General features: G+C 29.3%; 1 protein-coding gene and 1 long non-coding RNA gene across 2 annotated transcripts; both read right to left on the bottom strand.

Moving 5' to 3' along the window:
• Nucleotides 1–10,105: 10,105 nt before the first annotated feature.
• Nucleotides 10,106–12,049, bottom strand: LOC148569302 (uncharacterized). The gene is made up of 2 exons (XR_015880757.1): nt 11,304–12,049; nt 10,106–10,443 (listed from the first exon to the last, which is right to left on the bottom strand). It is a non-coding gene; the product is annotated as an uncharacterized LOC148569302 (long non-coding RNA).
• A 3,758-nt stretch (nt 12,050–15,807) lies between these two features.
• On the bottom strand, nt 15,808–17,716 carry LOC148569301 (uncharacterized). The gene is made up of 2 exons (XM_088484979.1): nt 15,947–17,716; nt 15,808–15,882 (listed from the first exon to the last, which is right to left on the bottom strand). The coding sequence occupies exons 1-2, from the start codon at nt 17,714–17,716 to the stop codon at nt 15,808–15,810; spliced, it is 1,845 nt and encodes a 614-aa protein (XP_088341105.1).
• Between the last annotated feature and the right edge of the window lie 3,567 nt (nt 17,717–21,283).

The following is a 21,283-nucleotide window of genomic DNA, read 5'->3' as shown; positions in this document are numbered from 1 at the left end:
TTTTTATTTTTATTACCAAATTATTCCTAATTAAAAAAATATAAAAAAGAAAAGAAAAATGGGTTAAAGGGATGGAAAGCTCTTCACACGAGGGGTTCAGGAAAGAAGCAGGATAAGGGAAGGTGGGGAAGGAAAGGAGAAGGGAATCCGCCGCCGTTGCTCCTCGCCGTAGTCGCTGCTCGTCATTGTTTGGCCGCTGGATCTCTCCGCTGCTTCTGCTTGATCTCGCCGCTGCTCCGCTGGTTCGAGGCAAGAACAGGGGAAGGTTTCAGTAGTTTTATGATGGTGGGTGGAGGAGAGGCCGACGATGACAATGGAGCTCAAAGAAGATGGCGCGAACTGAAGGTGAGCCGAGGGAGGAGAAGAAGGCTTCGTGCTGTGACGGTGGCGCTAGGGTAGCGTGAAGTAAGAAGAAGAAAAGGGTGGCGGCGCTGTGGTGGCTGATCAGCCAGGGGACAGTGAACAGAGGAGAAGAGAAAACAGGAGAGGAAGAAGAAAAGAGAAAGGAAAGTGGTTCGGGTGACTTGCCGACTTCTGCTTCTGCTTCTACTTCCATTCTTCTTCTGCTTCTTTCTTAGAATATCACTTTTATCCTGAATCCTAATTTCTTTTTTCTCCTCTTTTTTCATTTTCTATCTAGAGCTTTCATCCTCCTCCTCTTCCTTCTTTCTTCTTTTCTCCCTCTTCCTTTGCCATTGTCGTTTCTCTCCGCCCTCCTTTCTTCCTTCTTCTCTTCTCCCGCTCTTCCTTCCTTCTTCTGCTTCTCTCTCTACCTTCGTGTGCATTTCCTCATTCTCTTCACGTCGCTCTCTACTTTTCTCTTCTCTCCTTTGCATCACCTTTCGTGTCACCATCGTCGTTATCATCGTATTTTTATTTCGTCTCTGTCATTCTTCAGCTTCACCTTTCTAGATCTATGAGTTTATACCGATTTCACTTGCCACTTGTTGTCTGCCTTTGTATCCACGACTACAACTTTCATCCTCCTTCTCACTTTTGTTTTTTTTTTTTAAGAATTAGAAGAAAATTATTTTTTTTTAATTTGAATTATTTAACTGATGTTTGAATTAGAGTTGTTGATTTTGATAATTTGAATCATTGGGGATGAGAAATTAGTAATGAAGACAGTGGTAGTGGTGAAAATTAGTGTTGAGGGCGGTGGTGTCGTGGTGGTGGTAGAAATCAGTGGTAAAGTGATTTTGACTGAGGTAAATTTGACTTTTAAGTTAGATAGATGTGTCTTGTATATTATTACCAAACATAATATAAAATTTGTGTGTCTTTATGTCTATGTGCCTTTGTGTTTTTGTGTTTCTATCTATTATTTTTTGTTTATTGTTACTAAACGGAGCATTATGGATAAATATTGTTAGTTTTATTTATTTTGATTAAATTTTGTTTATCAAAATAACTTTTAACAAATTATTTTTTTGTTGATTAAATTGTATTTTTATCAAAATATTTTTAAAATTTTTTTTAATGATTAACTTATTTTTTTAAAGATACTTTTCAATAATTTTTTAATTATTAAATTATGATTATACCAAAATTTTTATTAACAATTATTTTTATACTTTACTATTAATTTTTCGATATCGATGTATATTATTTTAACATTAAACTAAAAAAATCTTACCACTATTAATATGTATAACAATTAATATTAATAAATAATTTATTTCATACAACTATTGAAAATTATTAACAATTTTATGAAAACTTAAAAAACAAGTCGAGATGAAAAAATCTCAAATTTAAAAAATTAATATCTCATTCCTTCACATATTTACAAAACAAGTTCCTTCATAATTTAAAAAATTATTGAAGGATATCTTAAGAAAAAATAATTTAATCATTAAAAATTATTTTAAAGAATATTTTGGTAAAAGTACATTTAATTAGTAAAAACAATAAATTGTTAAAAGATATTCTGGTAAATAACATTTAATTACAAAAAAAATAAAACTTTTACTAAAGGATATTTTTATAAAAAATTTTTTTTTTTGAAAAATGGATAAAATTAATATTGGTTAACACAAAAAAATTTTTAATAGATTAAATATAAAATTTTTTAAAAGTTAAAAAAAAAGAAAATGTATATTATATCATTATGTTATAGTATAAAATATTTTATGATATAATTTTTTATTTGAAGTCTTATATAGGTTATGTTAGACCTAATTATAAAATAAAAAACTTATTTATTATTATTATTATTTGAATTATCTAAAAAATTATTTAAAAATCAATTAAAATCATTACCCCCGTAATTAATAAATTTATCACATGATGGCATGATGTAATCAAATTCTATTCACCTAATAAAAAAATTTAGCATTTGCAAAAAACGTCTAGCCCTACAAACATAATAACGGAACCCACTTCCATCCACCCTTCTCCTTTGGAGTTAGACGGCTCGGCTAAACCAAGCTAGGAGAACTGACCAGTGTCAATTCTGCTCCCTGAAGCCACACACCAAAATCACGTGTGATGTGCTTGGTCCAGTACACTATAATGACCCTTTTTACTTTATATTCCTACAAATCACTGTTCTAATTATTTATTGTCAAATTATTTTTGTTCCATTTTATTTAATTGGTTTAAAGTGACAGCAATGCTTTATTATATTATGAAGTGTTTACTCTTGTAAGTGTTCTGTCATATAAAAAGTGAAACACGATTTGGAAGATACTATTTACATATCAAAATTAGACTATACTTTTTTTTTGGAATTAATGAGAAAAAAAGCACAATAATTAATAAGGCTTTCCTTAGCATATGATTATAAAATGTAACTCCAAAGCCTTGTTTGTCAGCATGAAATTTTAAGCTTTCATTTTTCTAAACGCTAACAAATCAGTAAAAGGAAATAACAAAATATAGACGCTTGACAAATTTATGTTGAAACTATTTTATAAGTGTAGCTTGAGAAATTAATTTCAAAAGTGAAGAACATTCAGGGCTATGTTATTTTAAGATTATTGTATAACTATCTGCGATTGAATAAGTAATTCTGTCAATAAATTTACAATACTGCAAAAAATTAATAAAAATTAATGAACTGATTCTACATGTCTGATAGTATCCAACAGAATCACCTATAGCTAATTTGGACAAACCAACCAATAACACTGCGTAAATGAAGCACAAGAAGCAACATCTACTTAATATATTAAAACTGGGTTTTTCCCCAGCTATTAAAGGTGACGTGTCGATCTCTCATGCCTCCGTTTTCCCTCCAAAACGAATAAATTTTTTTTTCTATTCTAAATTATTTTATTGTAATTATATTATAATTAATACTAAATGAATAATATATAATTATACTAATTTAGCAACAAATCTTCATTATAATTATATCAAATCAATATTTAATGCACTATTAAACTACTTATCAATTATCAATTAAAAATACTTTTAATAATTTTAATGATAATAATAATATCAATAATAGTAATAATAATAATAATAATAATAATAATAATAATAATAATAATAATAATAATAATAAATCTTTGTTACCCGATTCACGCATATCAAATAATTTTTCTAAATTATTTTATAAAAAATATCTTTAATATAATTATATTATAATTAATATTTAATGAATAATATATAATTATACTAATTTAGAAACATATCTTCATTATAATGGTATCAAATCAAAATTTAATACATTATTAAAAAGTTACCTTAATAATAGGTAATTTACATATTTATTTTTGTTTTGCTAAAGTCTATATATAGTGTTTTCCTGTGGTACATGAATCTAAATTTGATAGTCAATTCATAATTTTATATTTAGTATTTTTTTGCTACTGCATAGAATAAGAATGTATTCTTCGTTTTTTATTGAAGTTTATCCTTTTAAGGTACAATTTATAATTTTTTATAATATCATATACTCATTCTATTATATTATTCTTTTGATAATTTTTTATTTGTTGTTACTCTAAGTTATTCTTATCGTCTAATGTTCCACTTCGATTGTCTTTTGCCACAATCATTTACAATGCATCACATCCATGAAATATCTCATCGAGTTGTCTTCACTAATTCGGGTTCCAACTACATGGATGTAAGTGTTTAAAGAAGAGGTAATAGTCTCTACTTTACCGAAGGATAGTTGGACCTACTCACCTATTATGACCAACCCAATGGAACGTAGTTAAAGTTAGATTTTTTAGGAGGAGCTCGATTTTTGATTGAGGAATTGCATACACGGAACTTTATAAGGCAAGTTCAAGTTCCATCCCCTCCATACTTTTTATGTCTGCCCAAAAATCTTCGAAGTGGAGCACATAATGAAATTGAATTCCCTCAGTTTCAGTTCAGTTTTGCTAAATTCATGACAAATTCAGATATGCAATTTCAATTATTGGTAATATATTTAAATTTTCTTAGTTTAAACTGTGAATTATTAGAATAACTTTTTAACATATTTTAATTTTTTTCAGAAATTACTAGCTTTCTTTTGCATGCATACAATGCCAACGAGGGGAATAAGAGTTAGTTTGGTTTTTTCGTGTGATAATTCTATATCTTACCGCATTGCATGGATAACGGATGATGAAGCTTATCTAACAAGAGGATTGTCTGATTTTGCACGAATTCTAAATATTAAAACTTACGATGTTATTTCAGTTGGTTGTCGTTATAAGAATGATTTTATACTATACGTGACTAAGGACTAGAATAGGTTCAATATTGTTTAGGTAATTTGGTTTTACTATTAGTATTTGATTAAATTATAATTATAGAATTTTAAATTATTGCCTCAATTCATATATTATGATTATTTTTTTTGGATTTGCTATTTTTAAATAATTTAATAAAATGAAGTAGTGTCAGATATTATTAAGTTTATTTTTATTCTTTATTTCTTTATTTATATTATCATTATATTTGACAAAAAATAAACCTATACATATATTAAATCGTTGACCTAAAGATAATTTATTTGCCAATAAAAATATATTTTATTTATAATTGGAATAAAATTTATTTGCCAATAATCGGTGGATAAAATTGAAATTACACCCGTGTCATATAATTATAATTGATTAATTGGTATAAAATAAAATTATACCCGTGCCATCAGTAATAATCTAAATAATTATATCTTAACAAAATATAATTTAAAATAATTTATAAACAATTATCTTAACAAAAATAATTATTTAATAATTGATTTAAAAATCAATGCAAAAAATAATTATTAATAATAGTATTATTAACTGGGTAAATAATATAATTTTAAATTATTACTTGAAATATAAATAATATATGAAAATTTATTGAGTAAATCAATGATTTTGCACCTTAATAATTTGACAATTATTACTCAATTAACCAGTTAATTGAATTAGCAATAACAATTTCCAATTTCAAATTTTGTATATTAAGTAGTTATCAAAAATTGGGTAATAACGATTTACACGGGAAAATCATTGATAAATTCACTTAACTATATAGAAGATAATATACTAACAGTTTTAGTATATTATTTATGGCAAGCAAAATTATTTCCTCATATTTTCTATTAAAATTGAAATTAGTAATAGTTTAAAAAAAGGTTTATTAATAAAATTACTAATAGTCATATTTTTATGCACAAGATATATATTTTCTATATATTATTTAAAAAATATAATAAAACATGAATAATAAATGAGTATGTTATTTCTTCGACTAGCTAATTAATGCAAAATCGAGTATCCTTTTTTATTCGATTGAGGTCATATTCTGTTTGGTGAAAGTTTCAATCAGCTTAATTAAATCCTGTGTTTGTGCCTTAACTTATACAGGTAGTAATATGTTACATATTATTTGGTATATCTAAGTAGTTATTTCCCATAGCGGAAATGTAAAAAATCATATTAAGGTTTATTGCCAAATAATTAGTGGATGAATAATAGTAGATTGTATTATTTTGGGAAAGTATTTTCATTATAATTATATCAAATCAATATTTAATTATGATAAAATATGTTAATTATAATTATATCATAGAAATATAATAATTACGATATTTATGTTATATATTTTAATCATTTATGTACGTAAATAATTAGAAATCAAAATATAACTTATAATTACCCGTGCCATGCAAGATTAAATAAGATATATAATAACATAGATGATTTGTTACTTATACTGATTAAATACAATAAATACATATTAATTTAGTTAAAAAAAATCACTGTCTCCTATGTTTTTCTATTTATTTTTTTAATTCATTAAATCCAATCAATTATAATAAATTAATTATATCAACTAATTAATTCAATCAATTATTTTTTAATTTATTTTTTGAATTCAATAAATCAAATAAAATTAATTATACTAATTATTTGTATTGACTAATTGATTTGATTAATTCTTAAAAATATTTTTATTTTATTTATTTTATTTATTTTATAACTAATTAATTATTTAATTTTATTAGGATAAATATCAAATTCTATTTCTAATATAAAAATACAAAATTTTATTCATTCCATTTTTATTTTACCACTATAAAAGACCATATATGCTAGAAGAAAATATCATTCATTTACCAATTACTCTTTCATTGGGTAGCTTTTACAACAATTCTTTTTCATCCTATGAGGCGCCGTCACAAGAAGACAACTATCATGAACACAAATCAGCACACACTCTTCAACTCCTGTGCTCATCATTTAGAGCAATATATGATATGTTATCCATTAAGCATTTATAGACCATGGTGTTATCATGTTTGCATAAATAAATAAAAAATTCATAATTAAGCTTAAGTCATTTATCTATTTGTGTGGTATATTATAGTGTGAAATTACTTTTTATTTGTGTTGTGCAATGATATTATGGTTTAATTTAAGCTTTTATTTTAGAATTGTGTTATGATTTTATCTCATCCTTTTTTCTTAGATATTAAGTTGATGTATTTTTATTTATTATTATTGAAGCAGATGTGATATAAATTTGTAAAAAGAAAAAAACTTACATTCAATTTATTTTATTGTAGTCTTCTATTCTTCTATTTTTTTATTCTTTTATTTATTTTATTTTCTTTTTAAATATCATATAATTTATTATAATTTATACCAATTAATTAATTATAATTCATTATATCAGTTAGTTTAATTCACTAATTTATAATATATATGATAAAATAGATCATTTATTATTTATACGTTTATTTTTCTAAAATCTAAATCTCAATAATTATATTTTCAGTTTTTTTATGAATAAAATATTATTAATAATGAATAATAATTAACCATTCATACTTTTAATTAAAGTGTTTGGATGATTTTTATATTTATTAATATTAATTATTGATTATTTTTTTATAAATAAATTATATTATAATTTTATGTTCATAATTAATTAATGATTAATGTTTATAAAGCTATGTTACTTTAAATTTTATATTTTATAAATATTTTATTTAAATATATTTTTTTAACATAAAAATGTATTATTTTTAATAATATCATAATTTTATATTTTTTAATTATTCTAAATAAATATTTTATCAAATACTAATTAAAGCTATTCTTCCATTTGCTTTTACTAATATATTTTCTAACTATTATATAAAATTAAAATCATATTAATGAATTTAATATTAAAGTTAATTTGGTTTTTTATTATTTAGAGTATTTTTCAATCAATAATTTTATACTCCTTACTTTTTTTTTAGTTTCATTTTGAATTTTAATTTAGTACTCAAAGGTAGTGAAATTCTATTGATACTGAAATAAAGTTACAAAAGGGTCCATAGGGTAGAATAAGTAAAATAATGTGATACCCACATTGCAACATTCAAATAAAACAACTTAGGATCTAAAATGTTTATCTTTCTCTTTCTCGCCGTCTATTATATTATCTATCCTATCATATAAAAATCGAATTTTTACCTTTAATGATAGAATCAACGTAGCATGCTTATGTATTATTTTATTTAACTCATTAAAGTCAATTCATTATGATGAATTAATTATATCAACTAATTGATTTGAATAGATATTTAAGTATCACACAATTTAAAATTATGTATATTAATTATTTGATTTAATTTTTATGATATATAAATTTAAAGAATAAATTAAAATAAGATAATTTATTACTTATTTAAATTGAATACAACAAATATAAATTAATTTAGTTAAAAATTTACTATTTTCTAATCTTCTATACATAAAAATGTCAAAACAAAATTATAAAAATAATCTTTTTATCACTTTTGCTATTTTAATTTTATTTTCTTTGTTTTTTATGTATAATTTTATTTAATATTAACTTTATTTATTTAATAATAAAATATACTCATATTAATTCTATCATATAATAATATATTTTTCTCCTATATTAATAAAAAAATTCAATAGTTATTAACTACATCTAATAGAATGACTGAGAAGTGAGAACTACGAGAAGTTAAACCTAGGTTCAAAATGCTGAAACAAAGAAAAAAAAACAGTGGATATATGATTAGAGAAAAATGTATAATAATGACAAAATATACTAAAACTGGATTTTTTCTCCAACTAATAAAAGTGAGGTGTTAATTCCTCATGAATTCATTTTTTCTCTAAAATGAAATCACTATTTTCTTTTCAAAATTTATTTTAAAAAATATATTTATTATAATTATATTACAATTAACATTTAACGAATAATGTATGATTATACTAATTTAGAGAAATATTTTTATTATAATTATATAAAATCAATATTTAATACATTATCAACTAATAAAAGTGAGGTGCCAATTCCTCGTGAATTCATTTTCTCTCCAAAATGAAAGTACTATTCTCTCTTCTAAATTTATTTTAGAAAAATATCTTTATTATAATTATATTACAATCTTACAATTAGCATTTAATGAATAATGCATAATTATAATAATTTAGAAAAATAAAATAAAGTCCAGTAATTTATCTTCCGATTGCACACGTGTATAGAATAACTTTTAAGAAGGAGTCATATATAGTAAATACGGTCGATAATTGTAAAACTATATACTAACATTGATATAATATTATTTTAGGTATATGTTTTGTAGGCATCAAAGAAAAGTGTTGAGTTGTTTTTTAATAGATTTAAATTATTCATTTTTTATTAGAGAATTTTGTGCATTAGAATTCTCTAATAATTTATTATTTATTTTGAGCTAATTTTGATATGTTCTTATTTGACAGTAAAACAACATATAAAAATTTATTGGTGGGTCTAAGTATTGTTATTTATGGTCACATTGAGTATATATGTTTAATTTATTGAAGAAAGTAGATTACTAAAACCAATTAATAACTATTTAGAGTTAATATATTTAACACTAGCTTAATAAAAATAAATAATACATAACATGTTATATTTTTATTAATCAAATTATTATAATTTAAATTAATCTTAACAAAATAATTTAAAATTATAATTTTAATCTTATCACGTGCATGGTACGGGTTAATACACTTGGAAATTACTGCATGATGAATGTGGTATATAGAGAAGTTTTTGAGAGCCTATAATAAAAAGGTAATAACAAAAAATTTATTACTATCACTTAAAAAAATTTAGAAATTCTAGGAACTAATAATAGATGAATTCTTATTGTACATTAATAGTTTGAGAATATTAAAACTATCATAAAAATTCGTATAATTTTATTCTCTTGACAAACAATTTTATAATTACGTTAATCATATAATTTTATATATAAATATTGATACAATGTTATTTCATGTATATATTTTGCAGGTATCAAAGGATAGCATTGAATTGTTATTCAGTGGATTTAAATTATTTATTGTTTATTACAAAACTTTCTACTTTAGGATTCTCTATCAATTTGTTCTTCATTTTGAGCTGATTTTGATATTTTTTTTACTTCATAGTATACCAATATATAAAACTTTGTTGGTAGATTTAAGTATTACTAGATTATTTATGGTCATATTGAGTATATATGCCTGATTTATTGAAAAAAGTTGATTAAATAACTATTTTATAGTTAATACAATTAACACTATATTAAGAAAAGAAAAACAACGCATACAAGTTATTTTTTTATTAATTAAATTATTATAATTAAAATAAAATTTAACATAACAACTTAAAATTATAATTTCAATCTTATCACGTGCATGGCACGGGTGATTAAACTTGTTCAAAATACTAAATGTGGGTTTGGTTTTGGCCGATTGGGACAAATAAATATGTACCGGCAAGAGAATTTACATAGGAAAAAATACATCTTAGTTCTATGCTCCCACAATGTTTATATACGCTATAAGATCACTATGTATCAAATCATTGTTAAAGCTAACACCCCTATGTTTATCAGCTTGTTAAGTCCTTCATGTGAAGAAGTGCTGCCACTTAGTTCTCCAGCATTCACATATTGACTTCTTCCGGTGCCAGTATTTGCAGACACATTAACTGACCAACCATCTATGTAAAACAAATTTTAAGGCTGAATAAGCATTACAATAATAACTAACATAGCCCCAAGCAACGAAAAATACAGCTAACTTTATCATGGCATCTTATAATTCTCATTCTTTCCAGAAATTAATTAAAAGAAAAGTTTCAATTAGTTAGCAATAAAGGTTTCATTTGAACTACAACCGCTAACAGATACATTATGCTTAGGCCTTAAGCTATGGCTACAAGACATTGTGGGCTTTTAAGAACAAGAAAATTTCTTGGTTGGAATGGAAAACGAACAACTTAGGAGCTTCACGGAAAAATAATGAAAATAAGGGAATACAACTAAATGTCAGTGAAAAAAAATAACAAAAGGCAAATAAACTCTGGAATTTAGTTTCTATATAAAGAAAAATAAGGTTCAAGTTCACATAACATCAGCTATCAAGCAAGTATTATTGGATCTGAATGAAACTGATCACTGAAGACAGCAAAAAAAAAGGGCACAAATGTCACTTTAAGCTTCTGTGATTTCAGAATTGACATTAAGGATATGAATAAAAACACATCGGACCCAAACACAAATCATAAAGAAACAAATATGAAAACTCACGAATACACACAAGCAACTTGAAAAGGAGGAGGAGGAGGATTTTGTTGGTGGAGGCACACGCACACACAACATTCACATACAAAGGAACTGGATTTCCTTATATGATACTTCACTATCACATCTAATTAGATTATAGGGGAAAGCCATCAAAGCATCATTGAGTTCTGTTCACCATTTTCATCGACATTCCATAAGTGAGATTTCAAGATATAGATTTAACATATGCAAATTATGGTCTAACAGAGATAAATAGTTTGGAGCAAAAAGCTACCTTTGTAACCCAGAACAGTTGCACACCTACAGCACCATTGACAAGATCCCTCTTCATCTTAGCGTTCTGCACCAACTGCTTAACACCAATGTAGACTCCTCCTATGGCAACAAAGGTCAATGCATAGTTGCCCATCATCTTGAAAGTTCTTATGAGGCCTGGAAGAGCAACGTTTCTCTCAACACGAGGAACATGATTCCAGGTGGCAACAACAGTACCCAGAGGGTGCCAGAAATTAAACCAGTTGTTGCACCCTTAATAGTTTTCATCAATGCAGAGTTGTAGGCAGCATACTACTTATGAGAATCATGTTTTATTCTCTGACCTCTGAAATCAATAAATGCAGAGGCGAATGCCAATGCTGACCCAGCCTGAATTGCGGTTTTGATGCTCCCTTATAGGAAGAAGTGTTCAAATGAGTGTAATCAATTCAGTATTGGTGAAAAAAAATTCATTGCTCAATTACCTCATCCAACATCACAATTCACAAGCAGCAAATACATTTCACAACTAAAACAAAATCAAATTACCAGAAATGAAAATCCAGACAGCTACGCACAACAAAATCTAGGGTAAGGGCTTAAGAAGAGAACGAAACCGAACCTCCTTGAACGTGTGAAACTGGGCATCTTGTCCTATGATCTCCTCCTCCACCTCAACCTGTTGCGACGCCGAAGTCTCGGCACCGGCATCAATATACAGAGACGGTGACTCCGGCGGCTCCGAAACCTCAGACACCGGAGTGAGAGGCTGTATGTGCGGCGGGGACCAACCGAACAGCTCTCTCGACACCATCACGCCCTCCGATCCCTACTAGAATTGAAACCAATGATAGATCCACCGTTATTCACAAGGCAAAATTCGATTCGAGAAAACGACGTGGAGGAACTGGGGGGACGATTCGAACAGAGCTTCGTCTTCTTCTTGGCCAGAGACTACACGAACGGAGCTTGAGAGAAAGAAGAGCAGAGTGGAGACGACATGAAGAGATCTTCGGACAAAGAAGCGCAGAGAGGAGACCGAGTGACCGACTGACAAAGACACTTCTTCTTCTTCTTTGCCCAAACAGCAAGAACACTTTAGATCAAACACTTTTTTTATTTTTTTATTTTTTTTGAATTTTGAATTTTTAAATTATTTCAGATTTAAAATTACAAAACTAAGGCTAACTAAATTTTGACTAAATTAAAAAAATTAAGATAGTTTTTTGTTCAATATAAAATAAAATATTTAAGTTTTTTTATAAAATTAAATAAAACAATCATTTTTGTTAAAATATAAAAAAAATTAATAAAAATATTGATATAATATATATTTAAAAATTAATTAGTCACGCAAAAAAATATAATTCACATGTCATATTTTAAGTTGTCGATGTTTTTATTGTATCGGTATCTATGAATTTAGCATCGTATCAAAATATTCAGGTCTAGATATAAGGGATCCATCTCGCAAATAGGGATGTTTATAGATCGGATTCAATCCACATATCTGCGGTATTTATCTAATCCGAAAATTACAGGTATGGATCTGATTGAATCGGATCCAATCTGCACATTTATAGAATCGTATTGCAGATTTTATGTAGATATCCGTATATCCGCGAATCCGCAAAATAAATAAATAAATAAGTAAATATTTTTTTATGTTTTATTTCTACTAATAATTATCATATATGTTGTATTATTTTAATTTTATTATTTAGAAAAATATGTTTAATATTATTTTAAGAGTAAATATATTTAAAAGAGTAAAAAAAAGAAATTTTATTAATATTCTTTTAATAAAAATAAATTTTAAAAAATATTTTTGTGTTTTGTGGATATATCCAATATCCGATCCGATCCGCAAATGTGCAGATCGGATCGAATCCAGACTTAAAAACCACAGATATTAGATCCAATCTATTAATTTTAATGTAGATCAGATCGATATTTTAGCCATATCCGATCCGATCCTATCCGCGTTCACCCCTACTCGCAGATTACCGACCCAACGAGTCCTTAACCTGTACACGTAAAGTGATCCGAGTGGCATCCTCTTTTCTAATGAAAATCTGGACAATTTACAAAAATTTTTAGGTAACCAAATCCAAATTAAAAAGACTCAACCGAGTATAAAATATAAATAAAAAAGACCTATTTCTCTCCAAAAATATATCATCTTTATTTTAATTAATTGTTTTATTGTACGAAATTCTTATAAATGACCTCATCTGTCAATCTACTGACGATCAAAACAACACTTTTTTTTTATAGAACTCGCATTCGAATTTAAATATCCTCTTTATTCAACCGTTATTTATGATCTGATAAATCTATCATTACTGAACACGAAACAAACACCTATTTAAATTATTAAACATAACTAATAATAAATGAGGCATAAATTATTAACACATAAATTATCACACAACAATACGTATAAAAAGATCATAAAAATTAAGATATATTATTTGGTAATATGATATAGTGTTTGTGTAGAAAAGAGAGATGTGAGAGTAGTGTGAAGTTTTCTTGGCTCCCCTAAAAACAAGACACAAAGGCTACACAGTTGGGCCCTCACATGGTACAGCTTATGATAATGCATATCCACACATATGACACTCCCACCACCCTTCATTCATTCATGCTTATTGCTTTGGATCACACGGGTATACTTTTTGTCTCAAAAAATTATATATTCTTTAGGGCAATTTACCAAATTAAAATGATTGGATGTAAGCTTTACCAAATTACAACAATTAGAATTTGGTTACCATTTTGCGTTGAATCAATTTATATAGAAACCGTGGGAGCCAACCACGGATTCCAAATGCACATAAACCGTGGGAGGTAGGGAGGTTTTATGATCAAACCATTTTGTATGTAAACCGTAGTAGGCAGCAACGGTTTACGTGAAGAGAATGTGAAGCATAAACCGTGGTAGGCAGCCACGGTTTATGAGTAAATGCTTTCGAACATAAACCACTAGAAGCAGCCACGGTTTATGAGTGAGTAGTATAAATAGCAAAGCCGTGGCTGGTGAGGGCGGATCATTTGTGAGTTTTGTGAGTGAGGGGAAGGTTGGTGGGTGAGAGAGGAAAAAAAATTTTTTTTTGTTAAGTTGCTGGTTTGAGAAGTTGAACCGGTTTAGTGGAGAACCGATGGAAGAAGAAGACCGGATGTACCGGTTAAACCGCGTTGCGCATGTGGCTGGATTTATCGACCAAGAGGTTGGTTAAACCGGCTTTTTATTATTATTTTTTGTTTAATGTTCTTATCATTAATGGTAAATGTTAAATTAATATTTTAACAGTTATAATAGAATTTTTTGCTGTTATCATGATAGTGAGTATTTTATATTTATTGAATTTGTAATTTATATTGTTGGCAGAAATAATTTTTTAGGTTTACGTGTTAGTAGTATTGTTAGTGTTATTTTCTCTATTGTTGTTATGCTTAGGGTTTTTTATTGATATTACTGTAAATTGTTGCTGTTGTTGTCTGTTGAGAGTTCGCTATCTTTCTTTTTACAGCCTGCTAGGGTTATTAGTGGTGTGAGAAGACAACAGAATATGCCTTTACACGAGCGTATCATACCGTATCTAGAGACGGCGGGCTTATATCACTTGGCTAGGCTGAACAGTCAGTGGTTCTGGGTTGATGAGCCTCTACTTAGCGCATTCATTGAGAGGTGGCGTCCTGAGACCCACACATTTCACATGCCCTTTGGGGAGTGTACGGTCACCTTGGAGGACGTGGCCTATCAGCTGGGTTTACCGATTGATGGTGAGCCTGTGAGTGGGTGCCTTAGTGAGTTTGAGAATTTCATGGAAAATGGAAGACCGGCATGGGTGTGGTTCCGTGAGCTGTTTGGGGAGTTACCTCCGCAGAATAAAGTGAAGCAAATGACAGTGTGCTACACATGGTTCCATGAGCGGTTTCGGGTTTTGCCAGCAGATGCTACTAAGGACATCGTGCGTATATACGCGAGGGCCTATATTATGATGCTGTTGTCATCTCAGCTGTTTGCGGACAAGAACGCCAACCGTGTCCACCTTCGCTGGTTGCCTTATGTGGCATCGTTGGATGACTTGGGTAGATATAGCTGGGGCTCGGCCGCGCTGGCGTGGTTGTACAGATGTCTTTGTCGTGGAACAAACAGAAATGTTGTCAACTTGGCTGGGCCACTTCAGCTTCTACAGTCTTGGATCTTCTGGAGATTTCCTTGTCTGAGGCCAAGTGATTTCAACAGATTCGGGTTTCCACTTGCATCCAGGTAAAAAAATATGATGCTAGAGTTTGAAATTGTTCATTTACATGTCCCATTAGATGTTATGACATTCTTTTAATTGAACTTGTAGGTGGGCTCAGTATCTACCGAGGAACGATGCAGTAGATCAGAGAGTGGTGGCTGCACGCCTTTCTTTGGATAGATTGCGTGTGCATGATGTGAGTAATTTACTTGTAGTTCATTCAGTTATGTTTTGCCTGTTATAGAATTTGTTTTACGTAAAGTTTCATTACGTGATGTAGATCGTGTTGCGTCCACTTCTCATACTCCATCCGGTTCGCCCAATCACACATTGCCGGATTCTCTGTACGCATGATGTCGAACCAGTAATAGAACTCCGCCTCAGTTTTTGCGTACGCAGCATTAACCAGCATTCTTCTCGCATCTTTACCTTTGAAAGAAAGGCTGAAATTTGCTGCCACATGGCGGATACAGTACGCCCGATAAGCACGTGGGGGCAGCCAACCATTCACGGGATCCTCTAGTGCAGACTTGATACCGTTGTGCCTATCCGAGATAACAAGGATACCCTCCTGTGGAGTCACGTGCCTTCTTAAGTTGGACAAGAAAAATGCCCATGACTCGGCATTTTCTCCCTCCACAAGAGCGAATGCTATGGGGAGGATGTTTGAGTTCCCATCCTGTGCAATCGCCAGCAGTAAGGTGCCTCCATATTTGCCGTACAAGTGGGTACCATCAATACTCACAAGCGGCTTGCAATGTTGGAAGGCCTCAACGCAAGGTGGAAATGTCCAGAACAGACGGTGAAAGTACACTGTTGACTCATCAATCTGGTCCCCAACTATAACAGGAGACGTCTGCAACACAGTAACTGTCCCGGGCATCGTCAACTCCACGCCTAGCATCCAACGTGGCAATTCGGCATAAGACTCTTCCCAGTCTCCATATATTTGTGCAACTGCCTTCTGTTTTGCTTTCCAAACCTTCCGGTAACTGGGTTTGAAGCCGTAATCAGCTTCAGTCGCTTGTTGCAAGACCTTGATCGGTACTGCAGCATCCGCACTAACCAACGGAAAAATCCTCGCACAGATAACGTGGTAATCAAGCTGACGGTGATCACTGGAAACAGATGTTGCTAAGCAAGTGTGCGGACCGTTGTACCTCCTAACCTCCCAAGTTCCCTTCCGTGCACGGAGCGAAATCCGAATCAGCCAACTACAACTTTTGCCGAAATCCTTGCACCTTCCATGATACTTCAAATGGTCCGATTCCATCACTCGGTACTCAACACCTCGACGGATGCTATAGTCCTTCACACTAAGAACAGCTTCTTCTTTACTCTGGAAGGATTGCCCAATCTGAAATTCGGTTGACGAACCACCTACTGTAGCAACTCCGGCCGTATGTTCACCCAGAGCCTCCAAGTTTAACGTCGAGAAGTGTGGAGGGTAATGCTGTGTGCCGGAACTTGAAGGACCTTCTTGTGCTTGTGGATTGGCACCGGTGTCATCGTCGCTGTCCCCAAATATATTTACAGGCTCCTCGCCAGAGTCATCGTCCCGCATTGCATTCTCTACTCGATCAGGTACCCCGATTTCTTGATGTTCATCATCTGTGGCACGACCTGATTCCCCCAGAAATGCCTGTTGCAGGACCCCTTCATTAGGGGAACGTGCAGTTGGAACTGCAACCGCTGGTACCAGATCAGCCGCAAAAGAAGGAGAGGCAACCTGCGGAACAGAAAACCGGTTTGCTGGCGCCGAGCAAGACACACCGCCAGCGGCAGTCGAGCTATGAACAGGATTCGATGCCCCAGAACTATCCAGAGTTACCTCCAACTTCGCATACAACTCGTGTATTCTGAGCTCAGGAAAACTCCTCACGCAATGAAATAGAACCCTAATATCTTCGTCAGCCCCTAACACGAATGTATCATACATCACACCGCTGGAAACTACAGCGATGGGAATCTTGTAGAAGATCTTCTTCACAACCTTGCTCCCAAAAACTCCAAGCTTCTGCAAGATGGTGCTCTTCAAATCTGACAAACTGTTTGACGAACTAACAAATACACTCAACGGTTCTCTATCAGTGAACTTCACACCATATTTTTTGCTTTTTTTAATTTTTCCAGAGCAATGCACTAAGACAAGAACACTCTCTCCCTCACTTGACATTGTGATAATGATCTCCTCAGCAACTACATTCTCACTCGAATATATATAGATTTTCATTATACATAAACCGTGCTAGGTTACAAGGTTTTATGATCATTGAATGCCCTTCATAAACCGTGGTTGCCAGCCACGGTTTATGCTTTTTCTTCTTCATAAACCGTGGCTACCACCAGCGGTTTCTGCTTTTCATTAATAAAGTGTAAACCGTGGCTGCCTACCACGGTTTACATTGTGCATTTCCAACTCATAAAACCCTGCTGCCTCCCACGGTTTATGTGCATCTGGAATCCGTGGTTGGCTCCCACGGTTTCTATATAAATTGATTCAACGCAAAATGGTAACCAAATTCCAAATGTTGTAATTTGGTAAAGCTTTCATCCAATCATTTTATTTTGGAAAATTGCCCTATTCTTTACTTCATAGATATTTTCTTTTAATGTTGTTATGTAAATAGATTTTTAAATAGTTTAATTTTTGAATTATTGTCTTCTAATTAGTCATAGATATTCTCTTATTACATCATATCAATCAACATCTTGAACTTTAATACCCTGTTACTTAAATACTATATATGAATCTAATTATATTAGAAAAACACTGATATTTTTATTAGTAATAATATTATAGAATTATAAATTTTTTTAAAATAAATTATATTATAATATTTGATTTTTATTATAACTTGAAAGTTAATAATATTTAATATTTTTATAATAAATATTAAAAAATTTATTAAATGAAAAAATATAAAATTTGTGTTCTACTTTAATATTTTTTTATAATGAATAATTTATGAGTTAGTATTTTTTTTTTTGTTATAAGTACTTTTTGGATAAATAATTTTCAGTCAGGATATCGAAAAAACAATAAATGTGATCTTGAAAAAACAACCACATATAAATAAATAGTTTAAAAATATTGGCATGTTAGTAAATTATATATAGTATACTATTTAAAAAGTCAAAAGAAACAGAGCGACTAAATAAAAAGGGAGAAAGAAAAATTTTTATTTAGAAAAAAATATTTCAAGTATAATAAAAAAGAGTATCATATGACACGTTTTGATTATCAAATTAAAAATATATAATAGAATAGTTTAAATTATAATAAAAAATATTGTGTGATATATTTTGATTGTTAAATGACTAACTAATAATTAGTGATAATATATAAAAGAGTTAAAGTGAGTAGAGAGAAAACATAGAAAAGAAAAGAGGGGAAAGGAGAGACTTCATTGATTTAATTTTTTTTAATTAAATTGCAATTAAAAAATGTTATATATACATTTTAATTGTGAAATTAGTAATATGTAATAGATATAATGAATTATTAATAGTATACATAAGAGATAGAGTGATAAAGGATGAAGAAAAATAGAGAAACAGAAAAGGAGAGAGATCTTTAATTTGGAAAAAAAAAATTAATTGAAAAAAAAGAGTATTATGTGACACGTTTAGATAATAAATTTTAGAAATTGTGGCATATTGATTAAAAACCTTAAAAAAATAAAATAAGTGAAAAAATAAGAAAAAATTTATTAGTTTTAAAAAATATATATATTATTTTAATTATAATAAAATAGAGTATAATGTGATACATTTTGATTGTCACATTAATAATATATTTTAATTTTAATTTAATAAAAATATTATATATTATATTTTGATTGTTAAATTAATAACTAATATTAATATATAAAAAAATGTAGTAGGTGAAAGAGGATAAAACATAAAAAAAAAAAAAGAAAAACCTCCTTAATTAAAAAAAAAGAAATTTTTAATTTAATTACAATAAAAGTAGGGGTGGCAATATGTACCCTACCCGCGGGTACCCAACCCGATCTGCAGCGGGTAGAGTAGGGTGTGGGTAGGGTTTTTCGTGCGGGTCGGGCAGGGTGCGGATTTAGTCTCAACCCTATCCGACCAACCTGCACCCTATATATGTATATGTTATATACTTATATAAAAATATGTTCTAAGTGGATGTTGAATCAAAGACCTCTCACTAAATGCAAAAGATCCTTAGTCATTAAAAGAAGATTATTAATTGATAATTTAATAAACTTTTTTTTACATAAAAGTCAGTTCTATTTTAAATTATCATCAAGTTATCTAATAACGTTGCATATTTTTTTGTTACCCGCGGGTAGGGTCGGGTACCCGCAGGTTAAGAGCCGATAGGGTTAGGGTTGAGAATCTCAACCCGCAGGTAGAGTAGAATTGGGTTTATATAAAAATCTCAACTCGCGGGTACCCTACCCTACCCATTGCCACCCCTAAATAAAAGTGTATCAAGTATTATATTTTGATTATAAAATTATTATTTTAATTACAAAAACTACTATATAATTATTCTATAAGTCAGGTTTTACTTTATTTTGTTCTTCATTTTTTTTAAAAAAAGTGTTCTTCATGTATTTAGTGTGTGGCAATTTTAACTAGAGCAGCAAATAATACATTCTCTTACTCAAGGTAGTTGGGCTCAAGCTAAGTTTTAAGCCAACCCTATAAGACGTGTGTATTTAATTTGCATAGCACATCAAACAATTTTCTCTCCAAATATAAAATATAAATGAAAAAGATCTATTTCTCTCCAAAAATATATCATCTTTATCTTAATTAATTTTTTTATTGTACGAAATTCTTATAAGTGATCTAGGGGTGCACATGGGCCGGGTGAAGTCGGATTTGATGCGATCCAGACCCGATCCAAAATATACGACAATGAGCCACAGAACCCGTTCATCTCTGCCATCGAGTTTCAGATATAATTAAATATTTTGCACTATTAAAAAAACGAATATAATTAAATGATTATATAAAATATTTTACACTATTATAAATAAATAAAAATTAATTTTTTTAAAAAAATCTTAATATATGCATTTCATACAACTATTTAAAAGTCTTACCATAAAAATATCGTGTTTCAAATTTTGTCATAGCTTTAGAGGAGTTAAATCCACTTTAACTTATATTATTATTTCGGCAATACAAAGAAATAAAATAGCTGCACTGCTTAAGTTATAAACTAATAAAAATCAGAACTAAAGAAAAATCATTCTTTAAAGCCAGTATTATATTTAAAAATGATATCTGTTGTTAAAAACTTTTTCATATGGTAACAATACGGTTTTATAGGGAATTTGAAGCTTTTCCTGCCCCTAGTTTTTATAAGTCCTTGAATTGAAGTTTTCAATTATGAAAAAAAATCCTTGGCTTGAACACAAGTAATATTTCTAAAAGGATAATTTTTTAATGAAATTATTATCTATACTAACCAATAGTCTTATACTAAGGAATCAAAGATAATTTTTTTAATGGATTAATAACTTAAATACTTTCCACTAGCAAGAAAGTAAGTGTTTTTAATTCTTCACTAACAATTAAATAAAATTTATAAGCACATCAAAGAATAAAATAAATTAACTAAGAATATAAGCATTAGAAAAAATAATGTTGACACAACAAACTTCGGCTAAATTTTTTTATTATGGACGAACAGCATATGCAATTTAATTCTATTGATTTTGTATATATTTCTTTTGTACGAGAATGTGTAATTGGT

This window comes from Arachis ipaensis, chromosome B4, assembly GCF_059453495.1.
Source record: "Arachis ipaensis isolate K30076 ecotype BB chromosome B4, ASM5945349v1, whole genome shotgun sequence".
Classification (NCBI taxonomy): domain Eukaryota; kingdom Viridiplantae; phylum Streptophyta; class Magnoliopsida; order Fabales; family Fabaceae; genus Arachis; species Arachis ipaensis.
This window is presented reverse-complemented; position numbering and strand designations above follow the sequence as displayed.